The sequence below is a fragment of the Mytilus californianus genome, unplaced genomic scaffold (genome assembly GCF_021869535.1).
Source record: "Mytilus californianus isolate M0D057914Y unplaced genomic scaffold, xbMytCali1.0.p SCAF_2, whole genome shotgun sequence".
In the NCBI taxonomy this organism is placed as follows: Eukaryota; Metazoa; Mollusca; class Bivalvia; order Mytilida; family Mytilidae; genus Mytilus; species Mytilus californianus.
The window spans coordinates 68,887,352-68,906,168 of record NW_026262668.1 but is presented as its reverse complement, the minus strand read 5'-3'; the positions used below and the strand labels follow the sequence as shown (position 1 = coordinate 68,906,168).

General features: G+C 33.4%; 1 protein-coding gene across 1 annotated transcript in view; it reads left to right on the top strand.

The window, feature by feature from the left end:
* LOC127728043 (suppressor of tumorigenicity 14 protein-like) overlaps nucleotides 1-6,353 on the top strand; it is a 30,055-nt gene extending 23,702 nt beyond the window's left edge. The window contains exons 15-17 of the mRNA XM_052235216.1: nucleotides 3,379-3,518; nucleotides 5,134-5,218; nucleotides 6,182-6,353. Coding sequence (XP_052091176.1) covers nucleotides 3,379-3,518; nucleotides 5,134-5,218; nucleotides 6,182-6,264 — 308 coding nt within the window. The 3' untranslated portion in view covers nucleotides 6,265-6,353. The remainder of the gene's footprint in view (nucleotides 1-3,378; nucleotides 3,519-5,133; nucleotides 5,219-6,181) is intronic.
* The last annotated feature ends 12,464 nt before the right edge of the window (nucleotides 6,354-18,817 follow it).

The following is an 18,817-nucleotide window of genomic DNA, read 5'->3' as shown; positions in this document are numbered from 1 at the left end:
CTACTAAACCCGCACAAAGCTCCACAGTCTGGTCTGGTTGATTTTGAGTTTGAAAGTTTTTAAGCGGCTAATAGCGTGTTCAACATATATCCGAAATCCCGAACGATAATCGCAAGTTCACTTTTTACATTATATTCTTTCTGCTCTTAGTCTACATGTAGCTCTAAGTTTACGACGCTATAGAGGGTAATAAGCAGAGAACGACATGCGGTATATTTTATTACCTAAAATAACAAAATCCTGGGGGAAATCTTAATCCATACCTGGTCAATTGAAGGCAGTAAATTAAACTGTTGAGCATCATCCTGTTGTTCTATGAAACTGTGAATTTTAAAAATATAATGCACATAATTCCTATATATTGTCCACAAAAACATGCGTATGTATGCAATGCCGGCATCTGGAATAAAATTGTGTCCGAGGCTCTGTGTGTGGTCTGTAAATGGCATGACAATTGCTGTCAATTCCCCCTAACGGTGTGGGCATTTTATGCCACCAGCCACGTAGTTATCGCAATTTTTCTACGGTCGTCTAAGAAGTATTTAGTGTATAGATTTCACAAAGAATTGGTATCTAAGCATGTATTGTGCACTTCAAGCATGAACAGAAACATCAAAGGGAAATGTGCTGAAATATGTATTGAGGATGTCAAACAGGCGAAAAACGAGTCACATTTGACATAGAACCCTTACAAGAGGAATTACAATTTCATTTTAAACCTTTATTTCCTAAGACTTAGTTAAAGTTAAAGTAAAAGAAATAAACAAAGAAACAACATGCCTTAGACTTTTCGGATTGTTTGAAAGGCTGGTCAAACGGGTACGACAATTTCAGACTACAATTCGAATTGTTTAAAAACTGTGCATGAATATATATAGGATAAAAGTGAGAATGGAAATGGGGAATGTGTCAAAGAGACAACAACCCGACCAAACAGCAGAAAACAGCCGACGGCCACCAATGGGTCTTCAACACAGCGAGAAAATCCCGCACCCGGAGTCGGGCTTCAGCTGGCCCCTTAACAAAATGTGTACTAGTTCAATGAAAATGGACGTCACACTAAACTTCAAAACATATAAATGAACTAAAATTAAAAAACATACAAGACTAACAAAGGCCAGAGGCTCCTGACTTGGGACAGGCGCAAAAATGCGGCGGGGTTAAACATGTTTTGTGAGATCTCAACCCTCCCCCTATACCTCTAGCCAATGTAGAATAAATTAACACACAGTAATACGCACAGTAAAACTCAGTTTAAAAGAAGTCCGAGTTCGATGTCAGAATAGGTAACTTAAGAAACTTAGCAAAATAACAATGATACATAAATTAACAAGGGACTACTAGCAGTTACTGACATGCCAGCTCGGATGTCTCCATATAGGATGACTTTTTCTAAAGATTCTCATTTCGTTAGGTCGAACCAGTAACATTTTACATGAAAATAATATAAGGGAAACTAAGCTTTTCCTGAGTAGACATTAACAGATTATTATATTATAAAATCATTCCCAAGGTCTAATAAGGGCAAGCGAGGCTATAGCGGTGTCATGTTGGTCATATGCATGATATGTACAATTGCCAAAAATTCACGAAAGTTCAAACTCCGAAAAAAAGGCAAACTATATTCAAAATGAATCCATAAAAGGAGTTGCACATTTTCTATGTATATAAATACCGCGGCATTGTACAAAGTTTAGAAGCTCATAGATTAGGAGTTTATTACTCAAAACGGGTACCCTCTTCTCCCGCTCGCCTGCTGATCCGCGCGCCCGCCAGCTGGACTTTTATCATATTATAAAATAAGTCGGTTCTGCATTGTTTGCAACACGTCCAAAAGTTCTGACCTCGGGTAAACACACCTTTGAGTTAAATGGTCCGTCGCTGCTGATTTCGTAAAATTAAAAAATTAAAAATAGCAAGTAAATATTGATTTAATTTATAAGGGTTGGTGGGGGGTAGGGGTTGTTTCTCTCATCTATTACTTCTTTTTCTCGGCTTTCTTTCTCTCTTTTCTTCTGGATTTTTTATCATTTCTGCAATACTCTTCCCTCCTGTCAGTATTCCAAAAGGAAGAAATATTATGGGATTCATCATTTTTATTCCTCAAGGAATTGTTGTTATGAATTGTTGAATTGATGACATCAGTCATCCCAACACCACACAGAAACTTCAAATTTAGTAAAACAAACTCAATCACAAGCACATGCACTTGGTACACATCTTGTTGTTCTGGACAAGCAAAAAGTCAGTATTCCAAAAGGAAGAAATATTATGGGATTCATCATTTTTATTCCTCAAGGAATTGTTGTTATGGACTTTTTGTTCCGTTATGAATATTTATAATGAAATGTCCACAATAAAGAGATCAAAAGGACGTCTGTTATAAGGAACAAATAAACGTGGACATCAGTACTATGCAGTTTAAACACAAGATTTAATTGGTAAACAGGTAATTTAAATCTTGACAATTTACCATCCAATGACATGCAAAAATAAAAGAAGAAAAAAAGGAGGCAATTGATTTAAGTCGGGAATCAAATACCATTTGTGAATGAAAAAAAAGCTAAAAGACAAACATCAGTCATCCCAACACCACACAGAAACTTCAAATTTAGTAAAACAAACTCAATCACAACCACATGCACTTGGTACACATCTTGTTGTTCTGGACAAGCAAAAAGTCAGTATTCAAAAAGGAAGAAATATTATGGGATTCATCATTTTTATTCCTCAAGGAATTGTTGTTATGGACTTTTTGTTCCGTTATGAATATTTATAATGAAATGTCCACAATAAAGAAATCAAAAGGACGTCTGTTATAAGGAACAAATATACGTGGACATCAGTACTATGCAGTTTAAACACAAGATTTAATTGGTAAACAGGTAATTTAAATCTTGAAATCACTTTTGTGTTTTGATACGATACCCGCATTTAAAGTCCAATTTGTCAACCTCAGCGTCGAGTATATACCATTTCGTAACACGTCTCATAGTAAAATTAAAGAGCTTGGCAAAGTCGGCCATAAGGGTGCACAATTCGAACCCATCGGAATGTAAATGTGAATCCGTCAAACTCAACAAATATGTTGTTGATAAAAAACAGTCAAGGATTTTGATGATATCAAGAAATTTGTATCTACGGTTCCTAGGCAATTTTAATGTAAAAAATGTAGTCTATCTTTCAAATGAGCATGGGGCATTGTTGTGTAGATTTTTAAAAATGGTTCCGTTCAAAACAACATTGTAAAGGTTTAGTTACAACAGTAGAGCGGAGAAAACCAATGCATTCCGAAAACTTAGAGCTGAATCAGAATAAAGATCAGTGTATTTTAAATTTTGCAATATTTCTTACTCTTATCTCTTGTTTTATTCACAGAAACATGCTGTAAAGGTTTACTAAAACAGGCAGCTTTACCTATATATAACCATCAAAAATGTAACGAATCTAATAACGGGGAAGTTACAAATAATATGATATGTGCTGGATTTGAGCAAGGTGGTCATGATTCCTGTCAAGTAAGCATATTAATGGAAACATAATATATAAAATGGGAAAAAAATTAACAAAGTAAAGTTGCGATACTGCATCGCGATAGTGTTGAAATAATTGTACATTTTGGAAAGGAACTAATTGTTGTGTATTTGTGCTTTCAACAGAACAAATACTTCATTTCATTTATACATTTAATGTATGTGGCAAATAATATTGAGTGGTAAGGTATGCAATCAATATATAAATTAGAACGGGAGTATGATGTGTCCAAGAGAATATTTTAAACATATACCTATACTGTTTTTCTGTAGGAAATTGTTCCATGAAAACAAAATATGTCGATAAAAGCTGTGTCTGTATAAAAGAAAAACGTTATCTGTGATGATTAAATGTATCCTTACTGATGAAATAACGTATTTCAGCAAATGTTGTTTAATGGAGGCGAACTATGAAATAGATATTACGACTCAGTGTCGACGATAAGATTATGTTCGCAATAATGTATATTGATCTGTGTTTTTGATTCAGATATCAAAGAATGTTTTCAATTCTGCAACATTTAAATAAAATAAAGAAATCCAGAATTAATTCTAGAATTTCAAGTGATATGATATACCGGATTGCAAATGTTTGCCCACATCTTGAAGGGTTGTCCGCATTATATTGGAAACCACAATTTACCATCCAATGACATGCAAAAATAAAAGAAGAAAAAAAGGAGGCAATTGATTTAAGTCGGGATTCAAATACCATTTGTGAATGAAAAAAAAGCTAAAAGACAAACATCAGTCATCCCAACACCACACAGAAACTTCAAATTTAGTAAAACAAACTCAATCACAACCACATGCACTTGGTACACATCTTGTTGTTCTGGACAAGCAAAAATCCTGTGATGAGTCACATATGAAAAATGGAAGTCAGGATGATGGATACGAATAATTGGTCATATCCGTAATAATTTATGAATCGGATATTCCGTAACGGTCAACGAATTATGATGTTTGTAAAGCGATCGAAGGGGTGACTTAATTATATGTAGTTAAACACTCTTGGTTCGGTATAGCTTTCCTGAAAGCAGCAATTTTCCATCGAAATATGATGCAATTTTTCCTGTCGTAAGTTAGGTTCTCGAATGACCCTTACTATCAATTACAAAGTGTAAGTAAATGTATGAAGAAGGCCCAATGAGGTATTGAGTTTGTTTGCAAACTAAATACTAGTAGGATATATTTGGTTATACTAATCTAATATCAGAAAGTTTATATTATTATTTTGAATGTATCTTGTCGTAGAAACATATCAAAATGCAATTACCTCACAACATTCATATCTTCGTTTACAAGGATTTTTCTCGTAAGGTATTACTTATACTACACATACTGTCATGACTACATTTCATGTTTGAACAAATGAAAAATTCATGATTTAGTAAAACCTTTGTCAGAGACCATCAATACATTGCATATTAAAACCGAATAACATGTGCTAACATATGTTTTTTCGAAAAATGAAATGTATGAATATTGTCATATTTTGATCGTTTATAAACAAAAATTTACAGTAAATCATTATGACATTTCAAATTCAATTTTAACATGACATTGTTTGTCGGTATGCTGATATACATTTTTGTAGGGTGATAGTGGAGGCCCGTTTGTGTGTAAGTCATCAAATCAGTGGTACCAGCATGGAGTTGTATCGTGGGGTAATGGTTGTGCAAGTACGTACACAAATAAATGTTAAGACATGTTTATAAAGATAGAGACATGTGCATTATCTGTGTGATTGTACGTGTATGAAAATCAGTAAACTTTGATTGATCTGAAACTCTACACAAGATACCACATTGTCAGATGTGCATTTTACAAATGTGGTTTGTGACTTTGTTGAATTAACCCTTTAAAAACTTTTGTCAGCTATTAATTTCCTACATTTTACTTTGGGCTGAAATTAAATTTAAAAGAAGTTTGTAATGCCAAGCTACCAATGTTTCATGTTCGTAACAATCATTTTCAGTCTGATTGAAACGGAGATCTTTGTCCGCACTTCGCTTGTAAGTAAAGCCGGCATGGATAAATGATCTATATTATAATAAGATTGCTTATATCGTAAAACTCGATGAATTTATCTTAGTGATTGGGGAAAGGGACATACAACCTTTCAATATGGTGACTGTTGTTTGTAAACATAACTATGGGTCTTAGTCGGTACCTAGCACCTGAAATCATACAAGAGGCTTTGTTGCATCTGCAATTTTAATTTTAGGTTTTGGTTAATATGTTATTGTTCATGGAATGTTTTTCGCAAGCAGGAGATTGTATCATAGGATGAATTAAACACACAGAATTACTTTGCTTCAAAGAGTTTTCATAGTTTGTAATATATGTTTAAAAATATAGAAAGTATTTAAATAAAAGAGAGCTTAGACAAAAGAATGACCGAAACCTTGAACAGTCACCTTTGACTGACGGAATATTGAAACTTCTTTAATTTACTGAAGTTTGTCCGTTGGAAATTTTATGTATGTAATAAAGTATGCCAGTTGCTTAAGCACTGACAACTATTTGGGGAGTGAATGCATGCTCGTTATTGTTAATACTCTCGTGTAGCGTGTGGATATTATAAGATTATTATTAATGAAGGTGCTGCATTTATTAATGAAATAATTTGCTTCTTTTTACAGAGGCACATAAACCTGGAACCTATTCAAATGTTTTGAATTTCGTCAAGTGGATTCAACAGAATATAGCAGCGCATACACCTTAATAGCATTTCTTTGTAAATGAAAAACATCGATTGGATGCAAGCTCACACATTATAATAGGAAGAGTTTGAATATATTAATATGCTCCGAATTTTTGTTTGTCCTTGTTTTTTTTTTTCTTTCTTGTTGTCGTGTTCTTATTTATCATTACTTTGAAATTGTTATAATGTCAATATGTATTATTAGCCCCTGAAATATATGATTTCTTTGTAAATTATCTAAGAAACATCTTGATGTGCCCCGTGCTGGTATAAATTTTTGTGTAGTTTTTGTTTCCAAATTGACAGTATTAGTTGATTTATTTGTAGGTTATAGGTTATAGGTTCGAATTTGTTGATGCTACCTGCATTTACGTTTAGTGTACATATGTAAATTCATCGACATCTAGGAAATAATTATCTGCATAAACCGGAGCTAGCTAGTTGATTAATCTTGCAGTGAGGTGTGAACTTTTGCTCCGTATCAAAGTCCTCACTTTGAAATCAAGAACAACTATTAAGGCCATGTACCTTTGTTGTTGGATTTTGTTCTTGTGTGTGGGTATTTTGTGCCATTAATCAATACACCATTTCCTATCTTTTCTAAACATAAACAGCTTAGTAAAGGAATAGGGTATTGACAATTTACTCGGAAACTCATATACCCCGACGACACTTTCCCAAGAGGACATCCAAAATAATCATAGGTCTGTCGTATGTTCCACTGGAATTTCAATCAAAGATGAAGAACTGGTTCTTCCTTTTCTGTTTTGGATACCTAAATTACACAAGTGTCCTTACTAACAACGTTATGTTGCTGGGTCTTCCAAGTGCTCCATAAATCCTCTTTCTAAACTATAAACATCAATTTATCAGCAATCTAAGCCTAGCTTCAGAGTTATTGTGAAACTATCTACTATGGGGGCGGTGTGATTCAGACGTGTATACTAAACTATTCCAAAGATCTTTTGTAGTACACTCTGATTTAAACAAGATTTTATCGGAAGTTACATTATGAAGATGCTTGATTTCTTGATTGACAACGTTTGGAGGACTATGTTTCAACAACAATCGGCATTCCCGTAGGAACCAAATGTGTCCCTCTTCTTGTCGACTTGTACCTTTATTTATATAAGTCGGACTTCATACAGGAGCTTCTGAGGAAGAATGAAAAGAAGGTAGCATTATACTTTAGCTTCACGTCCCGCTTTATAATTATTCAAAGTGAGTGATGACGATAGTCAACACATCCCTTCGAACATGAAATAGGAATACAACAGATACAGTTACATCTTACTCATATCTTGACTTACATCTAGAAATTGACAATGAGGGTCGATTGAGAAAAAAAAACTTAACGACAAAAAACAAAAAAAAGGGTTTTAGCTTCTTAATCGTAGCCACAATCCCGTCTTCTTTTCCTCGATTGTAACAACACTAAATGTGATTTATCACCGAATTTATATTTGCCATGATCAACACAACGGTCGGTACATGTGGAGCAGGATCTGCTTACCCCGTGATCACCTCCGGTTTTTTGGTGTGATTTGTGTTGCTAAATTTTTAGTTTGCTTCGTCTTGTCCATCTTCGGCCTGATTTTAAATCGCCCTGGAAAAAACTTAAATCTGCAATCAAAACAACTTTCCTTAAAGAAAGAAGCACTACGATATAAACAAAGAAAGTAACTGACAATTTTTTTTTTAATTAAGGAAAGAAGGTACCAAGAGGGTAGTCAAAAATCATCCGTCAAAAAAGAGACATAAGCATTGCCAAAAGACAACATGTGTCTACAAAAAACTACACAAACCAAAGATTGGTCAACACGGACCACACAAAAACAACGAGGGTGTATTCGTGTTCTCTTGAAGGGAGACAGTTCCTGTTCCACTAGTGTCACACGTTGTGTTCTTTATACCAAGTAAACATCCAGAGATAATTCGTATTCGGTAATGTCATGAAGGTGAACGTGATACTGGCAACGACAAATGGAACATTTAAGTAGTCATTTGTGACACAAATATTCCATAATTGTCAACAAAATCAGGAATTTTGAAGAGACTACTTCAACTTTACCTTTATGAACTCTTGGTTCAATGGCTTCCCTGTAAGCATCAACCCTCAATCACATATGCATGCTAGAAAATAAATCCATGGAATATCGAAATATGAAATTAAATAATTTTACATAAATAAGTGTAAGGGAATATATAAAGGTAGTTTAACGATATTCAGTAAATATTTCTAAACTCGCACGAACTACAAACGGAGTTAGACAAAAGGTGCGTCTTCTACTATACACGCATCACTCCTCACTTGATTGCAAATTCACATCCAGTTGTAAGTGTCAAAGGTAGAAACATTATAAAACTATCATTTTGTTCAGACTGTCATCAGACATATGCGATCGTTGAATGAGTTGATATGTTACTAGATGGTTGAGAAACTTAAACGCTTTATCAATCATTTATTCCGAAATTGCTCTTAAAATGTTGTGTACGGTAAACAAGAAAAAGTCATAAGAAAAAAGGTAAAAATTGAGAAGGACAAAAAGTTACACATTTGATAAATGTCGGAAAAAAATAACAAATCTGATAGAAAATAATGTCCATTTTTTTGTATAAAATGATTAGTAGTATTTAATTTAATTGCTTTTCTCCTTTTTAAAAGTTCTATGGATCTTTTATAGTAAATGAATGATATAAAATTTTAAAACGACATCTTTATTTTTGTATAGCGTTATAATCTGTCCTGACATAAGACGAATGACAGGAAATGTAAATAGAATATTGAAGGCAGTTAATTAGTTAAAAGGGCATTAACTGTCAAATTCATGTTCACCAATTTGACCCAAATTCTCATATTTGATTTATAACATACTAAATGTATTCAAATTACAAAAAGTCCAAAAGAAACACTTAACAATGCATGGGCTCATTATGATGTATCAGCATTTAGTGCATACTTTAGACTAGACGCCATATAATTATCCATCGAGATGACCTCCAAAGACTACCGAAGGTCATATAACTCGATATAAACATAAATATAAATAAACAGACAAGCACGTGCTATATCATAATGACGATTTTTCAAGGTCTGTTTGACTTCATGTTATAGATTAAAAATATATGTTTATCATCGTTTTACCTCTACAAGAATGCATTTTTGTGGACCAGATTTATCAACGAATTTGTTATTCCTGGTATCTCCCTGGCATGTTTCCCTTTTCAATGTTGACATTCTTTTCATTTTAATGAATGAATCACATGCTAAACACATGCTCAACCTTTTCCAGTAAAGTTAAAATTAAAGGTTGCATGAATACGGATTCAAATGAGTTAAGCCAATAATACATTAGCGACGTTTATAGCTTACTTTGACTAAATTGAACCAACCTGACTGCTCTTAGCGAAATACTATTTCTATATTCCGCATTTATAAATGTTTGAAACAAACAAAAACATTTTCAATTTTTGGCTACGAATGCCCCTTTGATAATTGTCTGTTGAAATCTTTTGAGGTGTCATTAGCTACGAAGTTGACAAATATTCAAGATATTTTGTTTTTGTTTCAAACGTTTATAAAAGTGGAATTGTGAAATAATAGTTTGGCTATTAGCGGTCAGCTTGGATCAATTTTGTCAAATAAGCTTCAAAACATCCTTAATTTAGGAGTAGGTTACGCATGGGCTAAGCATGTTTATTTATCAAAAAGAAAAAAAATCAACATTGAAAAGTGAAACAAGACAACCACCTGGAAAATCCTTTTCGTTGACTGATTCTGCTCTTACAAAATCATTCAAACACAGGTAAAACTATCATCTACATATTTTTTTTTTTATCTATGGCATGAAATCAAACAGACCTAGAAATATCATCATTATACGATTGCACGTGCTTGCCTGCATATTTATGTCTATATTTATGGTTACATCAGGTCATATGACCTACGGAATTCTTCGGAGATCATCTCGATGGTTAATTGGATGGCGTCTACTAGTATTCTAAAATACACACGAAATGTTGATTCATTATGACGAGTCCTAGTATTGAAAAAAGTTTCTATATGACTTTTTTGTTATTTGGATAGACGTTTTTGTGTGTTATAAATAAAACATAAGATTTTGAAATCGGTGAACATGAATTTGACAGCTTATGACTCTTTAAAAACTTGACATTTACTGAACAACATTTTGTTTATAATCTTGGAAAATAAATCATTTGCAATAAACACAAAAATTGAAATACCACACCCCTGTATTCTAATTTAATTAGTTCATTCAGAGAAAAGAATTTTTTTTATCACAATTTGTATGAAATAAATAAGATTACTGGTACCAAACCAAATATGATTTGCAAACGATTCTTTCAATTTTCTTTCCATTAAAAGATGTTGAAATGCTATTCAGTTGATAAGACACCTCCAGTGAGCAAGTTGATTTCGAGTAAAAAAGTAATGTTCTGATCATTTAGCTATCTTTTAGAATTGAAATACTTACAACAATAATATTTCTATCATAAAAACCCAGAAATATAGCAGAACTATTGGTTACATTTGACTGAATACTTGGCAATATATACTAAATTTACTAAAATTGTTTTGTTTTTTAACTGTGACTTTATTTCCTGTGATCTTTTTCCTGTAACTTTTTTTCCAGTGACTTTTCATCCGTGACTTTTTTCCAATAGTTTAACTATTATAGCTAAATAACTAGCTTGTCATACTTCAAAAGTTAAAATCAATGGTTTCTGATTTCGTATACCTACACTAAATATTTAACACCCAAAAAATTTGATCATTAAAGGCTTTAGCAATCCTGAATCTTGAGGACATTAAATCCAAACTTTGCTCTTTTTCGACGTTATATACAAACATACTTTGCTCCTTTTGTATTTTCGTTAGTTTTTTTTTTGTTTTTTTTGTTGTTGTTGTTTAGAACCGATCTGTCTTTATACCACTGTACTTTGGTTTAAGAGAATAGACATATATATGTTAGGTGCATTTTTTTTTTTAATTTAGGCATTTTGTAAAATGCCTGAAAAGTTTAGGCATTGCTAAATTGCCTGAAATTATTTTATAGAATGACCTATTCACAAAAACTGAGCAATTCGAAGTATCGAGCAGCAGAGCATTTTTATCTATGATAATAACGGAATTTTAAAAGTTTGATATTAAGAATTTAGATAATTAAAAAATAAAATTACTGATTTAACATTTCGACAAGCACCGAATATTATTTATTATTTCATATTATGTTTGGATGGCAGGATCTATTAAACATTAAATTTTGTCCTGATCTTTTTGCAAATACATGGTTTGGCGTAAAATCTGGTATTAGCACTACAACCACATTTGTTGAAACCCGGACCATTACACATTCAGCTTTGTCAAAACTTTTTCTGATAAAGCACTTTTAAAACGTTCAACATTGGATTTTGCAAAACGCACACATATACGAATGTCTTCTTTTTCATGTGTTCGCAACAGATTCAAAGTCATATTAGCATGATTAGGTTGACTGACATCTTTTTGCTTATCAGAACATTTAACAGGATGAGCAGATATACGCATGTTGGGTGATGCATCCATAGCAGGAGACGCTCACACGGTTGATGCACCTTTATTTGTCTCTTCTAAGGTCGATTTTTGAGATTTTAACCACTATTACCTACTGTCGCATCAATTCATCAGATTGTAAAGACCAAACAATCACTTGAGGCAGTGAAAATGGAGATGCTCATATCTCTGCATCACAACCAAACACGGCCCTGTATGGCGGAACCCATCCTTTATATAGAGGGAAATCTGTTTGGCTGTGCAGTATGTATAAATTCGAGGCAACTTTGCTGTCCTTCTCCAACGTACCTTCATTTTAAGCGGCAGTCAAAATTCCCGTCCTTTATCCGGGTCAATCTATTGCAGAATTTACCCCTTTGATTTATTATCAATTTGTTCTCGTCTTAAATATGCTTGAAATATTTGCAACTGAATGCGACAAACAACAATCAGTCAATTAAAAAACATTCTTCTTTTTCTCTGCTTTATGTATTACACACTTCTGTTTTGAATCTATATTTTATAAAAAATCTGTTTGTAAACTTTCTTCTATTGTAAGAACAATTCGTCTTTCTGCCATCATGACAAGAAGATCATTAAAGTACTATCTGAAATACAGAGTTAGTACATACTTAACGTAGTTTCACTAAAAAGAATACAAACTTTCCCAGCTGGTTTTTGAAGAATAACCTCAATTTTACCGAATCATTGGTTATTTTCCTTGCAAGATATTGGGTTTTGGTCATATGCAACACAAGGATAATAATCCTTTTTTTTTATAAGTTACCTGAATCTGAATTTGTTGAATTCTGTTTCAAAATTTCAGTCACTACAAAATGACTAGGTATTTTAATTATTTTATATAATGCCTGTCAAGGTTAGGCATTTTATAAATTGCCTAAATTTAGAAAATGCTTGATGAATCAAGTCCTTTCCAACTGATGTTTATGTTTTAATCTAATGTTTTGCTGTTACAGTACTGTTTCATGTTAGTTATAGCATTGAGCGATCACAAAAAGAGGGAGAGGATACCATGGGAACATTAAAAAACCATAAGTCGAAGTAAAAACAGATAACACCATGTCCAAAATGAAAAACGACAAACAACAGTCCACAAAACACTAAACATAAAACTCAAACGAACCCCACCAAAAACCTCGGTGAATGCATGTGCTCCAGGTGGTACCTGTTCTACTAGTTTCATTCGCCTTTTTACTCTTGTTGGAATATGTTGATGAGACATAATACATTGTATAATAGTTGATTGGTGGATGTCTCTTGTCTCACCATGACTTCTCACTATACGCATAAACCATCGACACAACTGAATTTTCCATACCTAAACTTGACCGAATATGAAAATGAAACACGGTTCTCAGGACAGGTAGATCATAGACATTTGAAAATAAAATAAGAGAAAAATACAACACTGAAACCAACGCAAAAGCAACAAGAATCCCTTGTAAACGAAACTCCGGGAAATGTAATTGATACGGAAGGATAAGCAATGTCTGCTCCACTTGTAGCACATGTCATGTTTATCGCTGCAAGTGAAAATTCGGGGTGACAAGTCGCATTTGTGAACCACAAATTGAGGGCCGGATTGTGGCTGGTAAATTAGAACATATCCGTAATCATCCGTGACACAGATGATCAACCAACTAATGATGGTGTCAGTAAAACTTTCGATATTATGACTCCAACTTTACCTTTTGGATTCCTTGCAAAATAGCTAATTGATAAGAAACAACCGAATATCAAAGAAATCATGATGGGAAACAAATGCCTTGAATATCTATCAACTAAGAAATGTATAGTCCTTATACAGGCGATGTTGTTGTGTTGCTAAAGGGAAATGAAAATGTCACAATGAAAGAATGGAAATCATATGTTTTGTCGTATATTTTAGTTCTCCGCCGACCTTCATTGTCAATTTCTAAATGTTAGTCAATATATGAAGTGGACATAACTGTATCTATGGGATCTTTTCTATCAAGTTCAATGCGATCGATGCAATCAACATATAGTAACCAAACATAGAACTATTTAGTGAGTGGACATCATCTATAGAGCGGAACGTGGAGATTTAGAAAAATGCAAACTTATTTTCATTCTTCTTGAGAAGGGCATGTTCAAAGTATGCCTCGTACGGATAAAGGAGCATGATGAATACAGTAAAGGCTAAATGAATGCTGATTGTCTATGGAAAAACACAATCTCCAAACGGAAAAATTTGTAGACAATAAAAAAAATCAGGCATCTTAATGATGTCAGTTGCAGATATCTTTTGTTTAAATAAGAACGTTTTTTTACTAAGTTTAATTTATCCTATTCTAACCAAGATGATTGTACATAGTTTGACATATACCCCCTCTCAAAGTAGGGGCTTTACTGGTTTACGCCTGTGCGTCCTATCATCCGTTCAACCGCCCATAATTTAGCCACATTTTTTGTCTGGAACTACAAATTAGAGTTTCCTGAAATTTGGTATCAAGTTTTATGTGAGCATGCTGTACTGGGGGGATGGCTCTGTACTGTGTGATGCATCTTCATATTCATCGTTTGTCAACTTCATGTTTGCCCCAAACGTGTGTATTCTTTCACATAATGAATGAAGTTTTCTCGAATTTTTCTCAGGAACTTCATCGCTCATCAAAATTATGTTAACCGACTACTTATTCTTTCACATAATGTCTATGTATGAAGTTTTCGTCGCTTTTTTGTTGTTGTATTAATGTTGAATGTTTAATGTTGAAAAAAAGGTAAAATATCAAAATTACCGAACTCCAAGGAAAATTAAAAACGGAAAGTCAAATGGCAAAATCAAAAACTTAAACACATCAAACTAATGGAAAACAACTGTCATATTCCTGACTTCTAGAAAACCATTATATTGACATCAATGTGTGAGCAAAACAAACATACACAATAGGTAAAAATGTCAAAATTGGGGTACAGCAGTCACCATTGTGTTATAAACATAATCACTATAAAAACAAAAACTATTTCAAAAAAGAAAAACAAAAATGGCATATAGACACTCTATGGACAAAGTAAATTAGCAAAATTGAAAGACAAGAATTCAAAAAATTACCATAGCACCATAACACAATGGCGGAATGTATAAATACCGAGCCACGCCAAAAGTATAGTAGAAACGTTTGGAGCTATATGAATAAAACGTAAGTTTAGAATAAGGAATACTTGTGTAAATGGAAGTAAGATTTTCAATACTATTGTACGAGAAGAGGGACTTAGATTGTTTGTATATCCTAACAGATCTTTTGAACTTTGTAGTATCCACATCTAATTCCCATCGTCCTTGGAGTAGGCAGTTAACAGTAACTCTGATACCCGGTTTTGATTGCTGATAAAATAGATTTAATATTGTGGAAAGACATTTCGTGTAGCATTTGGCAGACCCAGCAATGTAACGTTGTTTGTAAACACACTTTTGTAATTTATGTGCGCATTTTGACAATTGATATCTTTTCATTTATACTGGAGGCCAAAATAGTTGGAAATTAAAATACAAATACAAACATTGACACTCTGATCTAACCGATAAATCAGAGCTATTGTATGATGGAGATACATTCCCTAATTTCAAATCATTTCTTAAGTTTGTAACAGAAAATTTCAATAAAACCATATCCGTATTTTCTTGTCAATACTGACGTTTATGTCTCTAGGTGGGGTTTGTCATAATTGTTTTTCGTATTATGTACTAGTAATTAACTTCAACCAGGTAGTGTGTTTTTTCTGTTGTATAAAAAAAGAGAGAGAAAATACTAAGGGGCATTCAAAAATTCAAGTCCAATAAAAACAGACAATACCATGGCCAAACATAAAAACAACGAAAGGACAATAACATAACATTACATAGAAAACTAAATGACTGAGTAACCACGAACCGCACTAAAAATCCGGCGGTGAACTCATGTGCTCCGGAAGGGTAAGCAGTTCCTGTTTTACATGTGGCACCTGTCGTGTTGGTCAAGCAAATAAAATTACGGTAATAAGTCGCTTTCTATAATGTTACAATGAAGATGAGTGCGATATTATGGTTACGAAAAGTGTGTGGAACATAACGTTACCGTAGTCATGCATATGTGACAGATATTCCATAAAGGTCGCCAAACAATGATGGTGTCCGTAAAACTTCCGAATGGATGACTTCAACTTTACTACTTAGAACTCTTGTTGCAATAGCTTCCTTTTAAGCAGTTACCCTCTATACAGGAAATCATATTATGAAACGCAATCCCTGACACATGGTATAAATATATACTCCGTATGCAGGCGCTGCTGGAATGTGCCACAAGGAAATGAAAAGATCACAATTCGAAAATTAATAATCATTCTTTGTCGTAAAGTTTAATTCTTAGCCGACCATCATTGTTCTTTTATAGATGTAAGTCAAGATATGAGGCAGACACAAGTGCATGTATCTGTTATATCCTTTATTCCAAGTACATTGGTAAAGATGCAGTCAACATACATCCACTTCTTTTAATCATTAGTGGACAGTTGTCTCATTGGCAATCATACCACATCTTCTTATTTTTATATAGTCACAACATGTTCAAGTATTCAGTGAAAGGACATCATTTATATAGCGGAAAGTGAAATAAAAGGATAAAGCCAGCTTTTTCTAATTTTTCTTGAGAAATTCTGTATGAAGTCTGCCTCAAAAGAATAAAAGAACCATTCGGCAAACAGAGGGACACATTTGGTTCCCATAGAAATACAGATTATCTATGGAAAAACGTTGTCCTTCAAATGTAACAAATATGTTGTTAATAAACTAATCCAGCATTTTGAAGATGACAGTTTCAGTGAACTTTCTGCTGGAATCAGAGTTGTTTTTCCCAAATTATGATTTGTCCCTTCTTAAAACAAGATATGTGTATCTGCGTTGGCTATTCTGTATTGTTTCACATTATGATATGTTGGGTCTTTTATAGCATACTGTACGGTGTAAGGTTTGCTCATTATTGAATGCCATACGGTGACATGTAGTTTAATGCACGAAATATCGCATACTCCAGTAAAGTTAATAAGAATTTTAAACTTAATGTAATCTGTTGATGAGTATACTTGAAAATTATATTATGCCAAGAACTACGTTGTTTTCAATAATCACCCCGAAATAGCAATCATCAAACTGCAGACTTTTTGAACCACATATTTTCTGTTAAGTATAGTGGAATGGTATTCAAACAGACTTACAGTACATTTCTGCCAGACGACTGCAAAATTTATTCAAAACTAAATGTAGACAAGAGAACCTGCTTTCTGTTGACATTTTTAGGTTATGTTACTCTATTATAGATTCCACATGTTCACTATTGTTCATTCGATATTTTTGTCAGATTTATCATTTACTGTGCTTTAACATTTGCTTTTGAAAATGTCTCTGGAATTAAATGTAGGTGATGCAAGCATATAGAGAAAATGCCGATGCTGTTTTGACTCAAGTGTTCTCACTCCGTTTGAGGTTCGTGCGATTCCGATTAATTTAACTCACAATTTGTTGGTTTGTTTCTGTATTTAATTTGATACCCTCCAGCAAAATCCGTTATCAATCTTATGTATCTTTGGTCGCAGTACCAAAACTTTGATTGTCATATTTGTCTGTGGTTACTTGTACGCATGTCTGTGGTTACTTGTACGCATGTCTGTGATTCATTGTGTCTAAGTCGTATCTTCAATTGTATGTATTCGTCTTTCTTGGTACAATTCTGATCTCTATTTGTAGTACATGTTTGAGTAAAATAAAACGATAAGGAACCGCCATACTTTTTTTCTAAAATACGTCTACTGGTTCGTTCACCAAATATCCATGATATAACTAGGTTTTCCAGGAGTAATTTTTTAGATAGTGATATTAAAGTGGATAATCACAAATGAGAACACTTCAACATAAAGATATTTTCCTTTGACATATTCATTAACGCCAATGATTCTTTTACTTTCTGCTCACCAAGTCCCGTATGCCTAATTCAGCTACTTCATCATTAGACATCCGTCGTTCGTTGTTGTTGAAAGTTAGTAACCCTTTTTTTTAAATTTCTGAAACGACTAGTACAACTGAAACGGAAAAGGTAAATCAGTTTCAGATCTGAATTAGCCTATGTTGGGTTAATCTCGATCTGACATAGTGATAGTAAGGCAGTACATCTATTTTTGGGGAGGGTAATACGATTCCAAAAGCTGTTCTCTAGAATTTAATGTGATCAAAGGAGGTTACAAATAATGTATAAAATTTATGTTTGAAGTATTATGCCTTCTCCCATTCCACAAGAAGTTGTATATTGAAAAACCTGCTTTTCTTGTTTTTGTATAGGGTTCCAAAAAAGATTCATCTCAACTTTGGTTTCAAATACTTTCCTATGAAATTTAATTGTCATACTCAATGTTTGTTATACCCTGGAAATGAATTTGTTTGGGTTATATAGGAATCAGTCTGTCTGCCTGTCCGAACTAACTAATTTCGCCCGCAAAGTGGAAAGGGATTAATATAAGTTGCAATAACTTGTGTCCCAATCCACTATAAATAAATATGTTTAAACTAACTAACTAATTTAAACCAATTTGAAATGTTGTACAATTACCGATTATGATCAATTTTGCATCACTTTACGATTTTTTTTTCTCTATTTAGTATTCCCGGAATGATTCCCCCTGAATTTAGAGTATTTCTTAATATTCAGTATGCACTTTGTGGACTCAGCTCCTCCGAAATGATTCATCTGTTGTTCGTGAAACTTTGTGCATTGTAAGGTCCTTACATGAAAATGCATACTAGTAGGACATCCTGGTCCATTGACAAATCAGAGTTATGCCACTTTGTACTTAGAAATTGTGTATGCTATTCAGAGCCGGCAACTCCTCATTCATACTTCATCGGATATTCATGAAAGTTTGTACTTTATAAAATCTTAATATGAAGATGTGCATGTTATTATGACATCCTGGTACGGTGACAAATCCTCGAGTTATGTCCTTGGAATTTAG